General features: G+C 42.1%; 1 protein-coding gene across 2 annotated transcripts in view; it reads right to left on the bottom strand.

Annotated features, from left to right (window-relative positions):
* ASAP2 (ArfGAP with SH3 domain, ankyrin repeat and PH domain 2) overlaps positions 1 to 23,137 on the bottom strand; it is a 108,422-nt gene that overhangs the window by 35,404 nt on the left and 49,881 nt on the right. For both annotated transcript variants that reach the window (XM_081945041.1, XM_081945042.1), the window contains exons 6-11: positions 21,471 to 21,600; positions 19,352 to 19,437; positions 15,198 to 15,273; positions 13,139 to 13,225; positions 3,507 to 3,610; positions 3,318 to 3,387 (exon numbers count right to left, since the gene is read on the bottom strand). In XM_081945041.1, coding sequence (XP_081801167.1) covers positions 3,318 to 3,387; positions 3,507 to 3,610; positions 13,139 to 13,225; positions 15,198 to 15,273; positions 19,352 to 19,437; positions 21,471 to 21,600 — 553 coding nt within the window. The remainder of the gene's footprint in view (positions 1 to 3,317; positions 3,388 to 3,506; positions 3,611 to 13,138; positions 13,226 to 15,197; positions 15,274 to 19,351; positions 19,438 to 21,470; positions 21,601 to 23,137) is intronic.

A 23,137-nucleotide genomic window follows, 5' to 3' on the forward strand; every position in this document is an offset into this window, starting at 1 on the left:
TGGCTTCTTCCAGGAAGTTTTTCCAACGAGTAGATCCAGTCCTCCTTAGCTTTTTGAGGTTCAGCCAGGTGCAAGTACTTGCTGTGACTACGCCTAAATTATAGTTTGACAATCTAATCTGCTGTGCTACACACTAAAGAGGATGAGGAGGGAGAAGCCAAATATGAAAAAAGGAGGTGTATGTTCAAATTTCCCTATGTTCATGATCCTTCAAAAATGAACCACCTTAGTAACAGACATGAACAGAAAACAATTTTGAAAAGAAAAATGATCAAGCGGTTTACTGTTCCTTTAATTTCAAAACCTAAGAAGGAACACTCAGCACAAAATGAAATGCTATTTCATTGCAGGCAGTCCTTGGTTAACAACAGTAATCGGGTTTCCATCATTAAGTGATGTGGTCATAAAGTGCGACACCACATGATCATATCAGTACATGACAGCAATCTTGGCAGTCCCTGTTACCATCCTTAAGCAAGGTTCCTGGGTCATTAAGCAAGGGCATCCTCATGAGTTTCAGTCGGCTTCCAACAACCCAGGTCAATAAGGAAGCAGACAGAATATCACAAGCTTAGAAAGCTTGCAAACGGGCCGGCAAGCAAGTAAGTGGGGAACAGGGTGTTTTGGTGTATATAAGTGTGTAAGTATAGTGTGAAGACAGAGAGACTTGGTGTGGCTGAAGCCAACTGGGGGAGGGCATGAGAGTTTGCATGAGGGGCCAACTACTGTGTTTCCCCGAAAATAAGACAGGGTCTTTTTTTTTTACCCCCAAAATAAGCGCCTGGCCTTAGTTTTGGGAAGGTCTTATTATTTTTGCGGTGCAGGAGTCCCCTTAGCCTTGGGGCCGTAAGTTCTGTCTCTGTTTCTGGCATACTCCTGCCGGCCCTAGCATTGCTGGACCTGCCACTCTTTTTGTGGCCACCACTAAGAGAAGGAGCGTGGTAGCTAGGGTTTGCGGGAGCGGCCTCCATGAGTCCGATCCAGGTGGATGGCAGGTGCATGTAGGCATGTTCCGCCCCTCTCCTCAGAAAATGGTGGGGACCAGCTGCACATGCATTTGAATGTTTTAGGGGAGGGCTTATTTTAGCGCATGCGCTCAAAAGCCCGATTGGGCTTATTATCCGGGGAGGTCTTTTGGGGGGGAAACAGGATACCACAGAGCACAGCACAAGTGCATCAAGGCTTGGTGCAGTTGTTCTCAATTGTATTATTACTATTCATTTTTTATCAATGGTATGTTCTCCTTAGATGATTTTATTTAAATGATTTTTTAATATAATTATCAAGTATATTTTCTATTATTGGGTGCATGAGGTGGCCTTATTTGGTTGTTAGGAGTTCACTGCTTTTTTTTTTTTTTAATAAAATGAGCACAGAATGTCTTCTGCATATTCACATGTGAAAACCTCTTTATCTGGGAGGGCTTTGCGCAAGAAGTTGACTAAACCTTGCAAAATCATGGAAGAACCAAATCTGCAAAAAGTTACGTATACAAAGAATTCAGTGCGGGTGTTCACAGAAAATGCATGGCTGAGCCTTTTAAAATATTGCTGGTATGAATTCAATACTTTTTGCAAAACCACTATTATCAGTTCTTCTAATATGTTTCTGAAGAAGAGGAAATTGGAACAGAAATATGCTACTTTGAATGAAATTTTATCAATATATTTGAACATAACATTGCCTTTCTGTTCACATAAAGTCTGAGTATTCACAATCAACAGTACAGTTATTTATGCTTTATACTAGGCAAAGTAACTGACAGCATAATGACAAAGAATTCTATTTTATTCTAAAAAAAAAAGACCTTGCTTTCAGAAACCTCTGATCATAGATGATCTCATTAGCATCATAGCAGAAGTACTGAAAGAACTAAGCATACTTTTTTTTACAATTGATAAATAAGTAAATACAAACTCCCAAATGAAAAAGTCCACCAGCTATGAAATCAGAAGTTGGAGAATTTATTTATTTTTTCCTAACAATGCTATACAGTCGCTTGCCTTTCTGGAAATAAGGACCCAGAACCTAAAAATCAGCTCTTGTTCTTCCTCAACCATTTCTGATGCAATAATAACAATAACAATAATGTATCTTTCCCATGATCATACTTGAAAGGTTGTTCAGCAGATTTCTCTTTAATCCTTGGTGCTGGACATGTACAATGCACATGAACTAATGATTTAAAAATACATGACTCATAGAATATCAAAAGACATAAAAATGTCTTTTTATCAAATAAAAATACATTTTTATTTATCTGTACAGAATTAAGACTTTACTCTTTTGTACCTACCATATACCCAATAAGACAGGGTCTTATTTTCTTTTGCCCCACAAAATATGGCTATGGCTTATTATAGGAGAGAGCTTATTATTTTCTGGGGCAGGTGAGAAGCGAGGTGCGCTTTTTACCTCTCCAGCTCCATCGCGTTCCTCGCCATTGTGCTCAGGGAAGCGGCTGGTAAAAAAAAAACCCTTCTTGCGAGTTCAATCAAACTTCTTGAAATCACGAGAAGGGTTTTTTTTTACCAGGGGCTTTCCTGAACACAATGGCGAGGAACGTGACAGAGCTGGGAAGATAAGAGGTGTGCCTTGCAGCCCAACACCGCCCACCTCGCCCCAATGGTAAAGGCAGCCTGCCTGGTTCCCTTCCCCGCCGTCCCTTTAGCGAGTGGTGGCAGGTGGGGTGGGGGAGAAGCGAGGCGTGCCTCTTACCTTTCCAGGTCCATTGCGTTCCTTGCCCTTTTGCCCATTGAATCCCCTTGTAAAAAAACCCTCATGAGTTCAACTCATGTACAAGGGGGTGAACGCATTGCTGGCCTGCCACTGTTTTTGCGGCGGGCTCTTTTTGCCCGGAAGGGAAGGGCGGGGGGTGGAAGCACTTTGCTTCGCCTGGCGTTGTTTTTGTGGCGAGCCCTCTTTTTGCCCCGCAAGCTGTACCAGTAGGTGGTACAGCGGTAATGGCGGGGACCAGTTGCGCATGCACTTAAATAATTGGGGGCGGGCTTATTTTCGGGGGAGGGCTTATTATGGCGCATGCTCTGAAAATCCCGATTGGGCTTATTAGTAGGGCACGTCTTATTTTCAGGGAAACACAGTACATAAAGCATGTAATTATTTTTAGAATTCCTCATCAAGCATAGTAGGAAAACATGAGCAAATTCCATATCAATGGTACTGAATTCTCTAATCATCTGCTCTGGAAAAAAAAAAATCTAGGAAATACTAAACATACAAAAATAATTGCAGATTAATATGGCTTTTATATGTAAGTAACCATCTCTATACATAGAATGCTGTAAACAAATACTTACTGTACTATGGGAAATAGTTAGGAAGCCATTTTTAACAATGCACTTTCTCTTCTGCCACACCTTCCTGATCCTGTTTTGTTAAAAAATAATAAGAGACAGAGTGATTTATATTGCAAATTAATTTGAGCTGTTGGATAAATCCCAATTTTTATTTTTAAATTCAAAATACTGCAGCATTATTGTACATACCCATCACTTTTCTTATAGAGGCTGCCGTCTCTTTCAGTGCCATGCTCCTTATTTCCCTGAGGTTGGTGTAAACTGTACGTTGTACTTTGACGGAGTTGGGAATCCTACAAGAGGAGTAGTGGTTGGAGATTATTGTGGCTTGGGTAATTATTTTTATTATTTAATAAATATGTTTGCCGCCCATCCTGCCCCAAGGCTAATCCAATCATTTCAGAATCATTTTTTCCTGACGTCATTATTCATATTTGAAGAAATATGAATTGCTAAGTTTACTAAGGGTGTATCATGAACAATTCAAGTCCCAAACATAATCATCACCTAAATACACCTTGGCTGTAAATGCGACAGGGAGATAATTCCACAAATTTGAAAAACAATCACATTTGCAATGCTAAAACCTCTTTCAATTATATGAGACTAATATTATATGAGACACATTTAGAGAGCAAGTTTTAAAAAAGAAACTACATGAATGTTTAAAGCTTCAGAATGGTAAACCATCGAACTGATTTGGCTGACTTTCATTCTCCTAAACAAAATAATTTCAGCATCTAATTCTCTGGAAATGCTGCAAGCGTACTGAATACATTTTGCAAAGAGACTAGTGATTCGTAGTATTGTACGCCACCTTTTGCTCACAAGAAACAAGAGATTCATCCTTCATAAACAATCATTAATCTGAATATTTCAAGCAGTAAATAATACACAGCAAAAACAACATAAAACATTTCTGTTAATATAACACCAAATTCAAGGAAACTCCAACAGTAACGAAAATCAAGCCTGTGGATTTTGATAAAGAAAATAATTTTTAACAAAGTGAGCTTCAGTGCAGGATACTCTCATTCAGAAATGTAATTAGTTATCCAATTTCTATCTCCATGAATAATTCTGGATGGCAATCAGAATTAAAATAGAATAAAACAATAACAAACACTATAAAACGACTGTTGACTTACCTGAACGGTCCTTCTATGTGCGCTGCGAGGAGAATCCAAGCATGAGTTAACTTTGTCCATTAGCCTAGAGACTGAGTTACGTAATTGTTGACTACGCCTCCTCTAACTAGGGTAATTCAGTTTTGTACAAAGGCTAAGCCGATCCAAGAGATGGAACAAATGACACGGAATGCAATAGTTAAGAGGTAAGTAAACCAACGATTGGAATAGTAGGCAAAGGTCAAATGCCAGGACCAGCCAAAGCCAAAGGCGGGTTTGGATTCCCCTTGCAGCGCACATAGAAGGACTGTTCAGGTAAGTCAACGGTCGTTCTCCTGTGCTCTGCTTGGGGAATCCAAGCATGGGACATGCCAAAGCAATGAAGTCAAGGACGGGAGCTAGGCTGGTCAGGGGCCCTAGGTGGTGAAAGAACCCTCTGCAAGACTCGCTGCCCAAAGGAAGCCTCAGCCGAGGCATACATGTCAACTTTATAATGTCTGATAAAGGGTGATGGTGATGACCAGGTCGCCGCCTGGCAGAAGTCTTCCACTGAGGCCTCGGTCGCCCAGGCCGCCGTGGTAGCAGCACCCCTGGTGGAATGGGGAGTGATGCGTCTGGGAAGCAGTCGGGATTGACTATCATAGGCAAGGGCGATACACACTTTCAACCAGCGTCCGATGGTATGTGAGGACACCTTCTGTCCCATGAATGATGGCTGAAAGGACACGAACAGCGCTTCCGACCTTCTGAATGACGCAGTGCATTTCACATAACAATGGAGCGCCCTGCAAATGTCAAGGTGATGCCACTGCCGCTCCTGTGGATGTGAAGGCTGCGGGCAGAACTCTGGAAGAATGAGTTCTTGTGCTGTGGAACCAAGAGTTAATTTTTGGAAGGAATGCCAGGTCCAACTGCAGAATGACTCTGTTCGGATGGAAGATGTAGAGGTCCTCGCGGACCGACAGCGCCGCCAGTTCCGACACCCTCCTAGCCGATGTAATTGCTACCAAGAAGACAGTTTTAACAGTCAACAATCGGAGACTGTTTGTGCAGATGGGCTCGAATGGTGCAGCCGTGAGGGCCCTGAGCACCAGAGACAAGTCCCAGGTAGGGTAGTGATGCACGACCAGCAGTCTGAGGTTCGATGCACCCTTCAGGAATGATTGGACCCTGGGGTGTTGTGACAGGGAACGGCCCTGCCCTCTGCCAATCACAGTTGATAGAGCTGCAATTTGGCGGCGGAGGGTGTTGGGCATTAGTCCCTTGTCCATGCCCGTTTGCGCAAAGAGGTCCACTTCGGGCCGGCCGAACCTGTGAGACAGTTCCTGGAACAGGGCCGGATGGAGATGCCACTCCACCTGATCCACCGTGGCCCTGCTCAGCCAATTCGCCTATGTGTTGGCTATGCCCGATATGTGCTCCGCTTGAATTGATAGTAAGCGGCTCTCCGCCCAATGGTGAAGTCTCTCTGCTTCCAACATCAAGGACCTGGACTGCGTGCCTCCTTGGCGGTTGACATGAGCCTCGGAGGCCAAGTTGTCGGTGAGGACTAACACATGATCGGCCGTCACCAGGCCCCGAAATTCGTGGAGGGCTAGCTGGATGGCCTGAAGCTCCAGCCAGTTGATGCTGTTCCGGAGTTCTTGGGCAGTCCAGCGTCCCTGTGCCACCCGGTCCAAGGCGTGAGCTCTCCAGCCGAATAGGCTCGCATCCCTCGTTACTATGATACGGTCTGGCTCCTTGAAGGGGCATCCCTTGAGTAGTTTGGATGACATCCACCATCGGAGCGATCATAGCACCTTGGGTGGCAAGGTAACCTTGGTCTGCGGGTGGCTGATGTGGGCCCTCTGGAAAGGGAGCAGGAACCACTGAAGCCGCTGCCCGTGGAATTATGCCTAGGGAACTATGTCTATGCATGACACCATTTTCCCGAGAAGTTGGGAAAGAACTACTAACGGTAACGACCTCTATCCTAGCACTTGACTCACCAGGGTCTGCAGGCTCTGACGTCTCTCCTGTGATAATGATACCTCACACAAATCTGAATTGATAAGAGTCCCCAGGTGCAATAAGGACCTGGTCAGGTGCAGATGGCTTTTTGGAAAGTTCAGGACGAATCCGTGACACTGCAGTGTCAATTGTGACTTGTAGGTCCCGGTGTGCCTGGACCCAGGATGATGACAGGATCAAGATGTTGTCTAAATAGCAATAGACTCTTATGGGTGTCAATCGAAGAGACTTGGCTATTACCGCCAGCAACTTTGTGAAGGTTCACGGGGCCGAAGAAAGGCCGAATGGTAGTGCCCGGTACTGGAAATGGCACCCGGCAAAGTGGAATCTTAAGAACCTTTGGTGTGCCCGATGTATTGGCACATGGAGGTATGCCTCCTTGATGTCGATGGAGGTCATCAGGTTGCCTTGGCGAATGCAAGTCAGGATGCTTTTTAGAGATTGTATCTTGAACCTCTGATACTTGAGGTACAAGTTGAGCCGTTTCAAGTCTAGGATGGCCCGCCATCCTACCGAGCTTTTGGGGACTAGGAATAGTATTGAATAGAAGCCTAGTTGTTCTTTCCCCTGTGGTACACTTTCTATGGCATTGATTGACAACAGATGTTGGATCTCAGTGTCCATCAGACGCCGTTTTATTTGACACCTGGGTACAGGGCACCTCATGAAACTCCTCGGGGGGGGGGGGTTGTCAGGGGAAAAACACCCTGGAGAAAAATGAGGTTTATGGACCGGGCTGATTCCCAGCAGCATATCATTAAGATGTTAAGAAAAGAAAAGAAAAGTCTTTGAGAAGTATATTCTAATTAATAAACAAACTTTAATACGAAAAATAATAAAAGTAAATAAAACAGAAGTTAACTAATTGTTACATTTTGATAATAAATGTTCTGTCTGCCAGCATGGCAGCCGGACAAAAAATTCAGCAGAAACTTTCTCTTTCTCCTTCGCCTCTCTCTCTGGAATGTGTGAAGACATGCGCAATAAATCACTTTCAGATAACTTTTTTTATCACCTGCGCAATAACTCTTTCTCAGTTTAACTCTTCAGTGTCAGTTTCAGTCAGTTCATGTCTAGCAAACTTTTTAACATCGTGACAGGGGTGGTGAGAAATTCTAGAATGAGGTCCTGCCTCACGGTCTGGATGGCCTACGCGTCAGAGGTGGTTTCTGCCCACTGGTGGAGGAAGGCTGTTGGGCGTCCCCCAATGGTCCCCACCCCGTGTGAGTCACCGGTATCTATGAAAGGACCGGTTGTTGGCGCCACGAAATGGCCGCTGCGCCTGGGGCTGCTGCTGGTTCTGCTGCCGGCCCCTATCTCTGATCCCGGAATGGGCCCTATCCTGAGGTTATATATAGGACCTGTATATTGTACAGGGAGTTATATGGGGCGGTAGTGTACCCCGAATCCCCAGCCCGAAATGGCTGCCTTCTATTGTAGGGCTGTTGTCTCCTGTCTGTATGTCTACTGGTCAACGGGAGGACTTTACGTTTGTCCCTCGTCTCAATTAAGGTAGGGTCTAACGCTGCACCAAAAAGCGAACCACCTCTGAATGGGGTGGAGGCCAGGCGCCATTTGGAACGTAGGTCTGTCTGCCAATGGCGGAGCCAGAGAAGGCGATGGGAGGCAATATTGGACACTATTGCTCGAGACGCAAATTTGGCCGTGTTGAGGGTAGCATCAGAGAAAAACTCTAGCGCTGCCACCAGTTTGTTGACATCTTGGTGGAGACGCCTATCATCAGGAGCAAGCCTGGCCTGTAATTGCCTGAGTCACACTAGCAAAGTCCTATTGAAGAACGAGGCTGCATTTTGCAAATGACCAGCTCGGTCTTACGGTCCTCAGCCTTGAGGACCTCCGAAATTTCGGATTGGATCAAGGCTGGAGAGGCCAAGGCCGCAACTGGAGTGTCCACCGTAGGGAATTGGAGAATCCCGTCCAGTTCAGGGCTGGAGGTGTAGAGCTTCCTGTCCCCATTGCTAGGTGGGGAAACAGTGGTTGGTTGGGCCCATTGTTTTTGAACGTCTGAAAAGAGTTTTGGAAAGGGAATGGCATCCTGTTCCTGTACCTGCTCAGCGAACAAGTGCTCTGTTGGATCAAGTCCTACCGCGGTACTAGCCTGGGTGGAAGTGCCGCCCATATTGGTTGTTGCTTTGGCCTTGTATAGAAGAGATTTAAATAAAGCAGACCGGAACAAGCCGGAAAACGCCTGCTTGTCCTGCACTAGGCCCTCGTCATCAGAGAGTTCCAGGTCTGCCACCCCTTCCTCTTCACCTAACACCGATCCTTCACTGTAGACTGAGGGAAGCGGTGATGGGGGGTCAGTCTGGTAATTAAGGGTGTCCCTAGCTGAGGTTGCAACCCTGGGCCTCTGGGCCCTGCAATGAAACTCTGCATCCACGCCCTGTGCGATGGCTGCTGAGATCATGTTTTGTAATGCAGGGGGAAGGTTAAACTCAGAACCTTCCTCAAGTCTCAGCCCAGCAGCTGTGGGGGTAAATGTGGCTGTAGGCTCCAAACACGTGGGTGCTGAAGCTGAGGCTGGCCTGGCCTCAGAAGGACCAGGGGGAGATTGGGGGCCCCAATTCCCCTTCCTTAGTTGCCAGTTCTAGTGGCATAGGGAGGTCCGGTGACTAACCCTGTATTCCAGTCAAATGAATGGGAAAACCAGGTGAGAGGCCTTCAGCTACTAAAGCCGGAAGTGACTTGTTGGTGGCCACGGGGGCTTTTGATTTAGCCTTGTCCTTGCGCTTGGCGATCCTAATCGGAGCCACGGATGAAGCGTGAGTCCTGTGACTAGCGGCCCTAGTGGTGGCTCTTCCCACCCTAGTACTGGCACCGGCGGCCTCGGAGTGCAGCAGGGAAGAGGTAGAAACCCCAGTGCTGCCTCTGGAGATGGAACCATCAGCCATAGTTACTAAAAGGAGCTGAAAGGCTCAGCTCACGACCCAAGATCAGAGGTGATTGCCAGAAAGCCAAATTGGAATGATTCTGAATACTTGCAACGAAATCACGTGCGCTGGAGCAGCGAGATGGCGAACCGACCTCCTCAGCTCCCAGAACAAGCTGTTAGTGACGTAGGCGCCATTTGGGTGCGAAACGTTAAGCGCGCCCCTTTCAGCTGTCTCTCGCCGCTCAGAGAGGCGGCATCAAAAATGGCCACCGTGGCAGAAAGAAATGGCACAAAATTTTTAGGCTGGACTGAGTTAAAAAACTGAGTTACCCCAATCAGAAGAGGCGTGGTCAACAATTACATAACTCAGTTTCTAGGCTAATGGAAAAAGTTAACCCATGCTTGGATTCCCCAAGCAGCGCACAGAAGAACTTAAAAATACAGGCAGGCTGAAAAACAACAACCCAAATCACTAACATAACCAAAAGGTGGGTCCCTGTAAACACTTGGGGCCCCAGGCCCTTGTACAAAACCAGGCCTTTGAGTCCTTACAGAAGGCCAACATGTTTTCTAGGGCCTGTCGACTGACATGCTTTGGCGAATAGAAGCCAAAGCATGCCTATTCTACCTGACCAGATCAGACAGATAAAAACAACAGGGGTGTCAAACTCGATTTCATTGAGTGCTATATCAGGGTTGTGTTTGACCTCGGAGGGCGTGGCCAGAACAGGATGGGCATGGCCCTCTACAAGCGAAAAAGGAGATCACAGGTCCTGTTTTCAGCTGGGATGGCTTCCTGCAACTTTTTGCCAGCGAAAATGGAGCTCAAGAGAGCGCGCAGCCCTCCTGAGCTCCATTTTCACTGGCAGAGGTGCCATGGGGTGGTCCTTCCTTGCCCACCAAGTCACGCCCACCAAGCAATGCCATGCCTATCAAGCCACGCCCTGAAACCGGTAGTAAAACAATTTGAATCCCACCACTGACCAGAGGTCATCTAACTGTGACCAATGCAATCTCTGTCCCATATTCTTGTCTGAAACCCAACTGAAAAGGGCCTAGATAATTCCTAAGTTACCTTAGACCCCCAACTCCAGAAAAAGTAAGTTGATGTCCCCCCAAGACCATAAGCCTGGGAAATTCCACCACCAACCTGGCCATGGATTCAGAGAGCTCCAGCAGGGAGGTTCTAGCAGGGAACCTGCTGGTACAATTCCAATGTTCCCTACTGATTCCTACAGCCCAACTTAATAAATAAGGTCTTGCACCCATTTTCCTGTAGGGCAGTACCACAAGAGGTCTCCCAAAAATCTAAAATGACCATCAAGACTTGATTCCATGTAGCATCCCATGTTGGCCTTCCAGTTACTGGCAACCATCAATATTCCATGCTATTATGCAGGCTCAGTCCTCATTCAATTTTTTTGGTCTTTGGGTGATATTTCTGGAATTCTGCTATATGATTAAGATTTATTTTATTTTGGCTACAGAAGTGCTAGTATAAAAAGAACTACTAGTATTAGCAGCCTTTATAAACTTTCGACCTGTGTCAATAACTAAATGTATGATCTCACAAAATGCAAAACAGAAGAAATTATTGACATGCTGGTTACTTAAGAAAAAAATACAAGTTTCTTAACAATGTGACAATCATGCAGAATATTTTTTTATAAAAAAATATTTAAAGGACTTACTCTCCTAGACTTCGGTCACAAAAGGCAAATGCATTTTAGGAAGAAAAGTAGATCAGTTGCAATGCAAAAACACATGTAGCACAGAGCATAGCAGAAGACTACATAACAGAACATTGTATATATACAGCTTGGAAAGCATACTTTTCTTTACTTGCTCAGGTTTCAAAGTTGTGTATCCCAAACTACCCACTAAACAGATATCACTGAACAGGTAGTCCTCAATTTACAACCGCTTGTTTACTAATGGTTCAAAGCTACAACAGCACTGAAAAAAAGTGACTTATAAGGACTTACAATTGTCGCAGCATCCCCACAATCACCTGATCAAAATTCAGACACTTAGCATGTATTTATGATGGTTGCAGTGCTAACCATCTTTCAGAAAGCAAAATCAATGGGGGAAGCCAGATTCACTTAACAACTGCAGTGATGTGCTTAAAAACCGTGGTTAAAAAAAATGTTGTAAAATCAGGCACAACTTGATCCCAATTGTGGTTGTAAGTCAAGGACTACCTGTACTAAAATCTTTACATTAAGTTTAAGGATACATGGGTGGGGACATGGTGATTAGCGCCCAGATAAAAATGTACTAATAGCTGAATGTTTTGTTTCCTACTCATAAAGTCCAGGTGATTCATCCCAATCTGAAAAGACTAGAAGCCTTCAGGGTAGTTTTCCAACTAAAACTATAATCCAATAAAGTAATCCAAACTTACCGGGGTATTACTGTGTGCTCAGCGAGAGTGTCTATGAAGTTTTTATGCATTTATAATTCTAATAGTCCCACTATGTCCGTCCCCCGATTGAGTAATCTTGCCTCAAGCTACACAGTAATTATTTTCAACAGAGCAATAGGTTCAAAACTTTGACAGAGAGAGGGGAACTTGTCTAGAGAGTGTCGTGGTGAAGGTTGCAGAGGGTCTACCCATGAACACTAATGTAGGGTCTGCATCTTAATAGATAAGGTAGAATGTGCAGTCTTTTTCAGGCTGATGTAACTTAGCTTATGAGTGGAAATGCCAGGATCTGAACTTCCCCAAATGATTGGGATGAGTATAAAGTGGACAAAAAGGCCAGGACAAAAATTACATGTATTAGAATGTCCAATTTAATTAGCCAGTTAATGTGATTGCTCACCACCTACTTAATAATTTCCCCTTGCTTTCACATACCGTATTTTTCGGACTATAAGATGCACCAAGATTTTGAAGAGGTAAATTTTTAAAAAAGTTTTTGCACTCTGCAGGCCTCCCAAATGCTCTGCACACCTCATTTTTTTTGTGAAAAACGGGGCATGCAGAGAGTTTGAGCAGCCTGCAAAGTGCTCCTGGGGAGGGGGGGGGGCAAAAACAATAAAAAAATGGGCCTTTTTTGCAAAAAAAACAGGGCATGCATAGGCTTTGTGAGGCTTGTAGAATGCTCCTAGGGGCTGCGGGAGCAAAAAATGGCCTTTTTGCTCGTTTTTGCCCTCTCCAGCTCCCAGGAGCACTTTGCAGGCCTCCCAAACCCTCTGCACGTCCATTTTTGTGAAGGGGTGGGGTTTCGGGAGGCCAAAAGTGCTGTATTCAGTGTATAAGACGCACCCAGATTTTGCCCTCTTTTTTGGGGGGAAAAAGGTCTGTCTTATACTCCAAAAAATACTGTATATAAAATTTATAGTTCTGAAATAAATTATGGGAAGAGTTTGCGAGTTAAAGATTAAATATAAGGACATGTAAGTTTAAGAATCCAGTGGCATCTTTGCAGAAAAAGGCAGAGAGATTTGACACTTTCAGTGGATCCCTTTTGTGTTTGTTTGTGTTTGTTTGAATGAACTCTGGGAGCAATTCCAAAAGCCATTAACAATGCCTACAGAACAATGTACTGAACTTTCCCAGAAATAAGTTTTAAAATCCTGCAATTCTGTATGACAGTGCCCCAGTTAAAAACAAGTCAGAAAGGCTTTGGGCACCAAAAGAATAAGCCATGCAGAAATGTTCTAAGAAATCTGAACAAATCATGTTGGATCTAATGTAAAATATATTAATTTCATACGATCAATAAATCAGTAAATTGTTCCATTAAACCTGAACAGCACATTGTATTGGTTTATATGCTCACCTCCTTCTGATCAACCTGAAGTGCGGATTTTAAAATATCTCTAAGTTGAATTAATTGCTTTCTTTCTTCATCCTGCACTTGCTTTATCTGGAGTAGAGACATAACAGTTCAAAATAAAATTGTCAATGCACATTTTGTATGGATGTAGGGAAAACACTTATTGCCTTTAGAGAACAGAACAACTCAGAGACCAGAAACATACTCGCATCAGTAGTTACTGTGAAGGCTTCACTAGCAGAATCAGCATAGTTCTCAGCATCTGTTGCTAAGAAACACAATGGGGCCAGGATTCTAATATTCTCATGTCTCGACTGCAGGCTGCCTCAAAGAATCTTGTTAGACATCGTGAAAAATAGTGTTGGACTTGGCACTTTTTCAGTCTGAGAAGGCAATTCCATCTCCCTTTTCCTGTCAGCACTATTTCTGATTAACATTAATTTTAACTATTATATTGTTCTAGAAAATATGTATTTATCTGATCATTAATAGTTGATATCAACTTGATGGCACATAATCAATCAGTTATCACAACTAGCTTCTTCCTTATCAAAGTTTGATTTTTAAACAATAGGGCTAATAAGAAGGAGCACAGAAGTATATGCTGAGGGGTTACAACAGAACAAAATTCTGACTCAGTAGTCTACACCTTACCCCTATTATTGTTGTCATTATTAATATTTAATCTCCTCAATAACCAATACATTCTATTTGGATTAGAAAGATACTAGTATAAAAAGTTGTAGCTCTTTTTAGCATGATTAGATTACAACAACTTCTAGAAGCTCAGCTACTACAAAACAGACTACATTTCATCACATCAATACCGCTAACCTCCTGTAGACTATTAGTAACCTCATCCCCAGACATTTATGACCCAGAAATGTGTCTGCAACATCATTTAAAGGTTTGGAATTTTCCCAACTTTTTGTCTTTCCAGGCCATGGTCTTCTGTATCCATCCGCAACAATATATGGAAGAACCCTAAACACACTCCTGGGTAATTAAATTAATAAAAACAATTGAAATCACCAAATCCAAAAGACAAAAAAACACCCTAAACTGTGTACTAGAAGATTAATTTTTAAAAATAAAGGTAATATATTCCTGAGGCAGCTTTTCCATACAAATGACTGAATAAATAAGCATATCTTCAGTTGTTTTGATTAAAATAATTTAGAACAGGGTTTCTCAATCTTATCAACTGTTAAGATGTGTGAACTTCAACTCTCAGAATTCCTCAGCCAGCATGCATCTAAATGTTGCTGAGGTTGAAAAAACACTGGCTTACAGCAGGGGTCCACAGCCCCATACTCTGTACCAGCACTGGGCCACAGCATGCCAGAAACTGGTCTGAGCAACAACAGAAGTCTCATCCATGGGATGCAAGTGGCAGATGAAACCACGCCCCCTCCGGTCCATGGAAAAACCTCTCTCCATAGAACCTGTCCCTGGCACCCAAAAGATTGGGGGTCGATGTTTTAGAGGACCAGATGTGCCTCTCTCAGAAATGAGCTCTACCGTTTGCTATGCTGTTACTTAGGTCCCGTTCATGGCCACCAAAGTGCAAGATAATCTCACGAACAAGACCCCATGTGATCTCCATTCATAAATATTGGGAAAGGTGTCCTTTTATGTACTTGGCTTCAGTTCTTCTATCCGCTCCTATATCACCATGGCCATCCAATAATACTAATTTGCATGATGGACAGGAAAGCCAGGCTGGCAGAATACCATCACATATCTGTTGCTGTTTCACTTAATAGGGAGATCAAGGAAAGAGACGATTTTTTTTAAAATGTAGACATCCTGTTTCTCCTTTTTTTGACCTTTTCAATTCAGAAATTTAAAATCTGTTTTTTTCCCACCAATGTATAGCACCCTTTAAATTATTTACTTTCTTGTTTCTAAACTTTAAATAAGTATGTCTTTTGTTTTGTTTCTTCTGCTGGTTTATTTTCAAATTTACAATTTTGTGTTTTATGAATATTTGAGTTCATTCAGAAAGTCCAATTCAGAAATTGAGAACAAAATATAATTAATATTCAACTATGATACTTACAGTGTGAAGATCTGTTGAGAGTTTTTCTATTGAGGGTTTGAGGCTCTCAACTGCTTTCAGACCATCCTGAAAGAAGCTGTGAAAGAAAAAAAACTTTTTTTCAAAAGGAACTATAAAAGTTAATGTAAGGCGGGATCCAGTTTTGTAAAAGATGCAAAAGATTAGCCAATTCAAAGTATTAGCTTTGCTTAAAATACATTTATGCATTTTATGATGTTCAAGGGTTCCACTACTGAAATCAGAAAATTTGTGAAAAGGCTTCAGCATATCTACACTTAAAGTTTTTTGTAGTAAGAAATCTTTCAAAGGTATAAAGATAGTCAAGAGTCAGAAATCCAGGGATAAAAGCATTGGCTAGTTTCAAACAAAACAATAGTTTTAATCATGATTTGCTAAAAAGGAAAGTGTTTTGGGATTTTTAATGGTAAGTAGTATATAAATGTTTTAAATAAACACATATATTAGAAACAGTCCACAAAGGATCAGTTTATGCATCATACTAAGTCACAGACTAGGAGCTACCGTATTTTTCAGAGTAAAAGATGTAGCTTTTCCCCCTCCCCTAAAAGAGCGTGGAAATGTCAATTAGATAATCACTCAAATATGAATGAAGTGAACACCGAATACAGCCATTTTTGGCCTCCTGAAGCCCCACCCCCGCATTTTCAAAAAATAGGCGAAAAACAGCTCGTTTTCTGCAAAAAAGGAGGTGTTTTTGCCTTTAGTCCTGCTAAAGCCTGCAGAGTGCTCCTGGGGGCTGGGGTGGACAAAAACTTTTTTTCTTACTTCCTCTTCGAAATCTTGGTGCTTCTTATACACCGGTGCATCTTATAATCCAAAAAATACGATATATCACGAGAAGGCAGCTTTCTTCCCCTCTCCTCCCATTTCTTTTTTTGGGGTCTGAGTGGGATTTAACAACCTTATTTATTTCCAGGATACACTTGCTACTTATGTCTAAGTTTGGAGGGAGAGCTATCCTCAGCCTCTGTTGGTCCAGTTTGCACTGCTAAGGTACTATTCAAAATCAGAATGATCAAGATAAACTTTTACTTGCATTACTGGCAGGGAAAAAAGGTATCAAACTTTTGTCTCACATTCTCTAACTATATAGGTAGTCCTCAATTTACAACAGTTCATTTAGTGACCATTCATACGGCACTGAAAAAAGTGACTTATGACTGTTTTTCACACATACAACTGTCGCAGCATCCCCGTGGTAATGTTATCAAAATCCAGATGTTTGGCAATATATTTATGATGGTTGCAGTGCCCCGGGATCATGTGATTCCCTTTTGCAAACTTCTGACAAGCAAAGTCAGTCGGAAGCCAGATTCACTTAACAACTGTGGCAAGAAAAGTGGTAAAATGGGGGGAAATTCACTTGTCTCGCTTAGCAACAGAAATTTTGGGCTCAATTGTGGTCGCAAGTGGAGGACTGCCTGTACTCCCTGCTTGCATGGAATAACTTAATATTTTGGACCAGAAAAAACTGTGGAGATTGACTCTTCAAAAGGAACACCACTGTTGTGGTAGTGATCCAAGTATTCAGTCTAACCCCCCCCCCTTAGTTACAAGAAACACAGAAGCGTCTTCCAGTATTTGATTACTGTTATCTGTGCACCACTCAAGAAAGCTTTACATCCATTCACTCACAGATTATGCCTTCGATATATCTTGAAAGAGGAGGACATTCTGCAAACACTTCATACAGCAACGCTATTGTCCCTGCGTCACCTGAGAAGTGGAGTCTTATCATTCCCCATATCCTCTACTGCCCTATCTATGAGATCAGAGGAAAAATACTGGTGATAAGAGAAACTTAAAGGATCAGACGCAAAAGGACTGGATTATCTTCTTCCAGATGCAATTCTATTAGTTAACAGTTGGGTCTTTATTTTTGCTACTACACTCTTTCAAGCAGAAAGAAATGTATCCTCTACTGCCCTATCTATGAGATCAGAGGAAAAATACTGGTGATAAGAGAAACTTAAAGGATCAGACGCAAAAGGACTGGATTATCTTCTTCCAGATGCAATTCTATTAGTTAACAGTTGGGTCTTTATTTTTGCTACTATACTCTTTCAAGCAGAAAGAAATGTATACAATCAAAATTACAGCAATGGGTAGTTAATTTCCTTGGTTGCTGTAGGTCAGTTTATGCAGGCAGCATTTGTTTTTAATTACTATTTTTTTCAAGTCATGCTACATTTTTATGACCTGCAATCACAACAAATTCTGATATTTGTTCACTCCAACCCTTGAAGCTTAATTGTTTAATTTTAATGAACTTATCTAAAGTTCTCCAGTCAGCAGAATATTCGGGAAAGCAATATTGGTATCATTTTTGCTGTAATTATGATTTGCAAAGCTCAGTGGTTGGATTCACACACTACATTAAAATAAACACAATACAAATGGGTTTATTTAATAAACTATGGTTAGACAAACCATATTTCCACATTCCCCACCTATAATCTTCTATAAGTTGTTACAGGTATGATCATTCATTCAGCAACTGTTCAAAGTTATGACAGCACTAAACATATGGTACTTACACCTGGTCCACAAAAGGACAGCCACTGCAATGCAGTCACATGATCAAAACTGCCCTGGACTCTACCATCCCTGCTGCCCTGTACTCCACCACTCTGCACTCAGCTACCTCTCTCGTCCTGTATTCCACCATCCTGCCACCCCTTGCCCTGCACTCCTCTGTCCCTGCCATCCTCATGTTTTTCCTGCCAATGATGATGAGACACATCTGGCCCGGCCCTGCACAAAGCAGCTCTTGGCTGCACAAGGTTGGGCTTCTAGCAGGGGAAGCAGAGCACAGTGTAGCAGAGGGCAGGGTGCCAGAAGTGCAGGTTGGGACACGGGATGGGAAGGGCAGCGGACCACAGAACAGGAGAAACAACAGTAGTGGCAGAACGCGGCAGGTGGAGTGCAGGGAAGCCAAACAGGCAGAGATGAGGAGAAATAGGGTGGTGTTGTGGTCCGCCAGCGGCCTGCGGAGCTGGCAGCAGAGACAGCGAGAAGGTTGGGGAGGAACATGGGCCAGTCCTGGAGTCTGGGGAAGACTCGGACAAGGGCTCTGTGTTGGAGGCAGAGAGAGGGACAGGGCCATCTGGGAGTTATGTGCTGCCTTCGGAGCCTCCAGAGTTGGACATCAGCGAGGCAAAGGAACAGGCTCCCAGTTCCCAGTGCGCGCATGCGCAGAGCTGCCAGAAAGCAAGAACAGTTAAGACAGAAGGGACGACTCAGGAGTAAGGCTGAGTAATTGGCCCCTCCCATAAGACATAAAGGAGAAGCAAAGGCACATGAGCCTTTGCAGGAAGCAACTTGATTCATGCTGATCAGTTTACCTTCTGAAGATCCGTTTGAGTCTGCTCCATGTGGCCTTGCCAAGCTAATTGCCAATTAGGTCTTCGCCAGTGTTTCAAGGAAGATAAAGGTGGGTACTTATCAGCCTTATCCCAAAAGACTTTGGCAATCTACTGTAGGATTCCTTACAACTGTTTGGAACTCATTACGGGCTGTGAATGAACATCATTTGTAGAGTTTTCCTGGCTTATTTTAGCCAAGTGAATGAGTGTAAGGTTCCAATCCCTCTCCCAATTAGTAATCTGACAAATTCTACAAAATATGGTATAAAAATGTTCTATAAAACAAAGTATTTTGAGCTTAAAATGCATTGTGAAGTCTTTGGAGCTTAGAACACTTTCAGAGTGCTTAGAACACTCCTGACAAAGTTGGAACAACTTGTCTTCAATGCAAAAGATCTGTTTTGAATTAAGGAATATTTGCTGCTTGAACTATTTCAAACTTTTAATGTTTTGGCACTTTCTAGTAGCAGCCTGCTTCACTTTTTGTAATGACAAGATTTATGTTTAAGTGGCCAGATGGATATTAAGTATGAAATATTAGTATATGCCATAATATTATCTCAGTCTATGCCTCATTTAATTGGAAGTAATAAATCCTTAAGACAACAACCAGCCTTTTAAATCTCTGTGCCTGATAGAAGAATACCTGTGAAAGATGAACGGTTGAGTTGTACATTTTAAAAAAAATATATCAGTGATGCAATCTGCCACACAAACTAATAAGAACAGTTTTCAGAGAGCATATGATTGTCATGATGAAAAACATACTTGCACTGTGCATGGAAATACTTGATTAGATTTTGAAGCAAGTCAACTCCTTTTTTAATCTTGATTTCATTGACTTTCAGCAGATACTGTTGATAAAGCACAGGAAAAAAATATTTACTGTTTCTGAATTGGAGTAGCAAACAAGGGATATTCAAGTCTTTTAAATCGGTTCAAATAGCATAGACACTGCAGAGTATATGCTGCCTGAGAAGGTTCCCTTAGTTATTAAGCTTAATAAATAAACTTATAATAATGATTCAATTATTAATTATCTGTTAATTAAATAAAGGAAGCCATGGGCACTTGATTTGGATAAGATTCACAAATATTTGAATCCAATCATTTTCATCCCACATCCCCACATACATAAATATATTGCATATGAGTGCTAAAGGCACTATAGTAAAGCTGTTAGTCTACTTTCTTTAATTAATAATAAAAATGACTCTGTGTCCAAAATTCAAATATATTTTCTACATGAAAGCCACTCTAGAAAACACTTCCCACCTAAAACTATTACTATATTGAACAAACATATCTTTTATACAAGCTACAGATAAAAAGGTAAAGGTTCTCCTTGAACCTATGTGTTAGTTGTTCTCGACTCTAGGAGGCAGTGCTCATCTCTGTTACAAAGCCGAAGAGGCAGCGCTGTCCGAAGACATCTCCATGGTCATGTGGCCGGCATGACTAAATGCTGAAGGTGCATGGAACGCTATTACCTTCCCACCAAAGGCGGTCCCTATTTTTCTACTTGCATTTTTACATGTTTTCGAACTGCTAGGTTGGCAGAAGCTGGGTCAAATAACAGGAGCTCACTCCGTTACACGGCGCTAGGGATTTGAACCGCCGAACTGCCAACCTTTCTGATCGACAAGCTTAGCGTCTTAGCCACTGAGCCACCTAAACTACACATAAACTAAGCCAAATAATGTATCATAAACACCCAGCGTTGTTCATGTCTGCTCAGATGAACAACCACCAATTTCTTTTTGCTTAATTAATCTTAGAATCTAACTTTAAAAACACCAACAGTAAAGACACCAGAGATGCAATAAACTTTTTATGACCACAATTCTCTTGTGTCCTTACTGAGAAGATTCTTTTAATGGGTATTTTAAGTACGGTATGAAGTTATTTGTTCTTTTATTATTGTGAAAAATGAGATACAACAGGGGGAGAAAATAACAGAAGAATCCCAAAGCACAAGCTGGAATAGGGAACTAAAGCGTTCCTACACAATTACAGAGACATCTTCTGCTTTATTTATATCATTCTCACAGTTCTAACTTTTTGCCATAATTCCTCAGTTTGCTACTCTACAAGTAATCCTCGACATGACTTCGATTTTTCTGTCCTTTTATAATGCACCAATTTCCTATATCATAATCTGAACACTTTTACTGATTTTTGGGGGGGAGAGGTGTCACATTCAGATTGGTAGACTTGGGTTAGTGTTTTGCAAAGATTTGCAAGGCAGTTTCAAAACACAGTTTTAATCACTATGCTAACAAGAGCTGATCTGATTTAGACATGATGCCATACTTATAATTTAATTAGTAGACATGTGTGGGAAGACAACAGGAATGGAAGCAAAGAGGAGAAAGTTACCCACTGGACTCTCAATCTTTTCCCCAAATATAATTTCAAGCAGCAGGAGAGATACTATTATATTGTTTAAGAACAACCAAGATGAAAACCAAAATTAGCCCATCAAATTGTTCCAGAACAATCCAAAGGCTGAAGAGCCATTACAACTCTTCAAGGCATCAGCAGCATTTTTTCAACAGCTGTTAAACATCCCTGCTTAACTAAATCAACTGAAATTTTCATTTTCTAGCACTATTCTGCAGCAGATGGTAACTTAAATGCATAAAAGAGACAATCCTCTAAGCCTAGGATGACATGGTTAGATAAACATTTTGAGTAAGGGGACTGGTTTATAATCTGCAAATCTGTTGGTTTATCATGGATAAAATGGAAAGTAATTGTGCCAACAGAAGAAATACCCTGAAACAAAGCCCAGAAGAATCAAAGTTCTCTTCAGAGTTTCCCCGCAGAACTTGTATAACACAATTGATTTGTGTTAGGGAAGAATAAAAATTGTTCCATATTTTACCTCGCACATCTGCAATTGGAAGAATCTTCGCTCTTTTTCCATCTCTTCTGCTATTTCGGCCCCACTAATTTCTGTACGAATCATTCCATGTAACTTAGCGTGTTCTTTTTTCTCTTTTTCTATTTTTGTCCTATATGGAAGAAAAACAATAAAATTATGCTTTACCCTAAACTTTAATTGTTAACTGTTATAGTTTCAGAACAGCACAGCCAATTTTAAATGGAAGTACAAATTATAATCAAGATTAGTGAGATAATGCTGTTATCTACAACTCTGGATCAACAACAAAACAAAAATGACTCAGGACAGACCAAAATCTGCCAAATTGGGAACGGTCAAAACATTTGAGTTGCATAGTTCAGAGAGAAGTAGACACTTCGAAGAATGTTTGGTTTCCTACAAATGCATTCATCTGTAACAGAATGAAATTATAATTATAAAAATGATCTTTAAAAGGATGCCACAGAAAAGTAACACACTGAAAGCAAGTTTTGATTACTCAGGAAAATCCTTGCCAATGAAGCTTACTGCTCTCAGGGTATCAACAGTAATGCATGAAGGCAGGGGTGGTATTCACTAACCTTCCCTACCGGTTTGCAAATGTGAGCGCGCGTTTCACTCGCATGCACACAGTCAGCGTATGCGCTCAGCCTTCCGCGGGTGCCCTTTGGCTAAAAAAAGGGCCTAAATTGGATAGCATAGAGCTGGGGCGGAGCCACCTGCAATTTCTGCTACCGGTTCGGGCAAACCGGTCCGAACTGGCAGAATACCACCTCTGCATGAAGGACAATGCATGCCCAGATGCAAACCCAGATTTAAAAATATGATTCCTACTTTTTAAGACTGGGGAAGAATCATGCAAAATGACTGCCTTCATGCAATATTGAGTAAGAGTAAATATGACACATGAATCCCTTTCCCTTACCTCCCCAGATCCTGATTTATTTATTTATTTGAGAACTAAGAAAAAGAACCCAAAATGCTGTTATTCAGTTCAGTGCGTCTACATTAACCAAATGCTAAGAACCAGGACTAGACCTTTCTGAAGTAGCTCTCAGAAGCTCCATATGGTGTCTAGATCTCCCCTTAATAACTGAAAAGTCCAAGAGGAAATTGTATTGTGGAGAGCCTTTCCATAATCTACAGGCAAAGTGACATATGTTACGGAAATGTCCCCATAACTTGGCCTACTTTTACTACATTTCACTATCATCTGCCGTCTTTTCATAATCAGCATTCTATCAAGCTCTGAGCTTTATACAGCTTTTCCTTGTCGGAGAGCACTTTGCCTTCACCCCAATCTGCCCAGACCACAGCTGTCACCTCTTCCTGTTCCTGAGCCAAGTGGCGCTGTAAACGCAAGCCAGAAAGCAAGGGCTAAAGGCTTCCAGGTCTTAACAAGCCAGCTGCCCAGACTACCCCAAGGTCTCTGCCAATATTTTAGGTTGAATACAGGCAATAATCATACACTGGACAAAATCTGAACATGAAATCTACAAAGCAAAATTAAATTTAGGGAGTGAAAGGAGTCACTCACATTAGTTTGGACATTAGTTCCAAATTATTGTTCTTGAAATGAGTGAGTCACCTCTCAAAAACAAAATATGCTATCGTATATTTATAGCATATTTATCTGATTTGTTAGCCGATAGTGTTCTAATACGCTC

This window comes from Natrix helvetica (assembly GCF_964273705.1).
Source record: "Natrix helvetica genome assembly, chromosome: 2".
Taxonomy (NCBI): Eukaryota; Metazoa; Chordata; class Lepidosauria; order Squamata; family Natricidae; genus Natrix; species Natrix helvetica.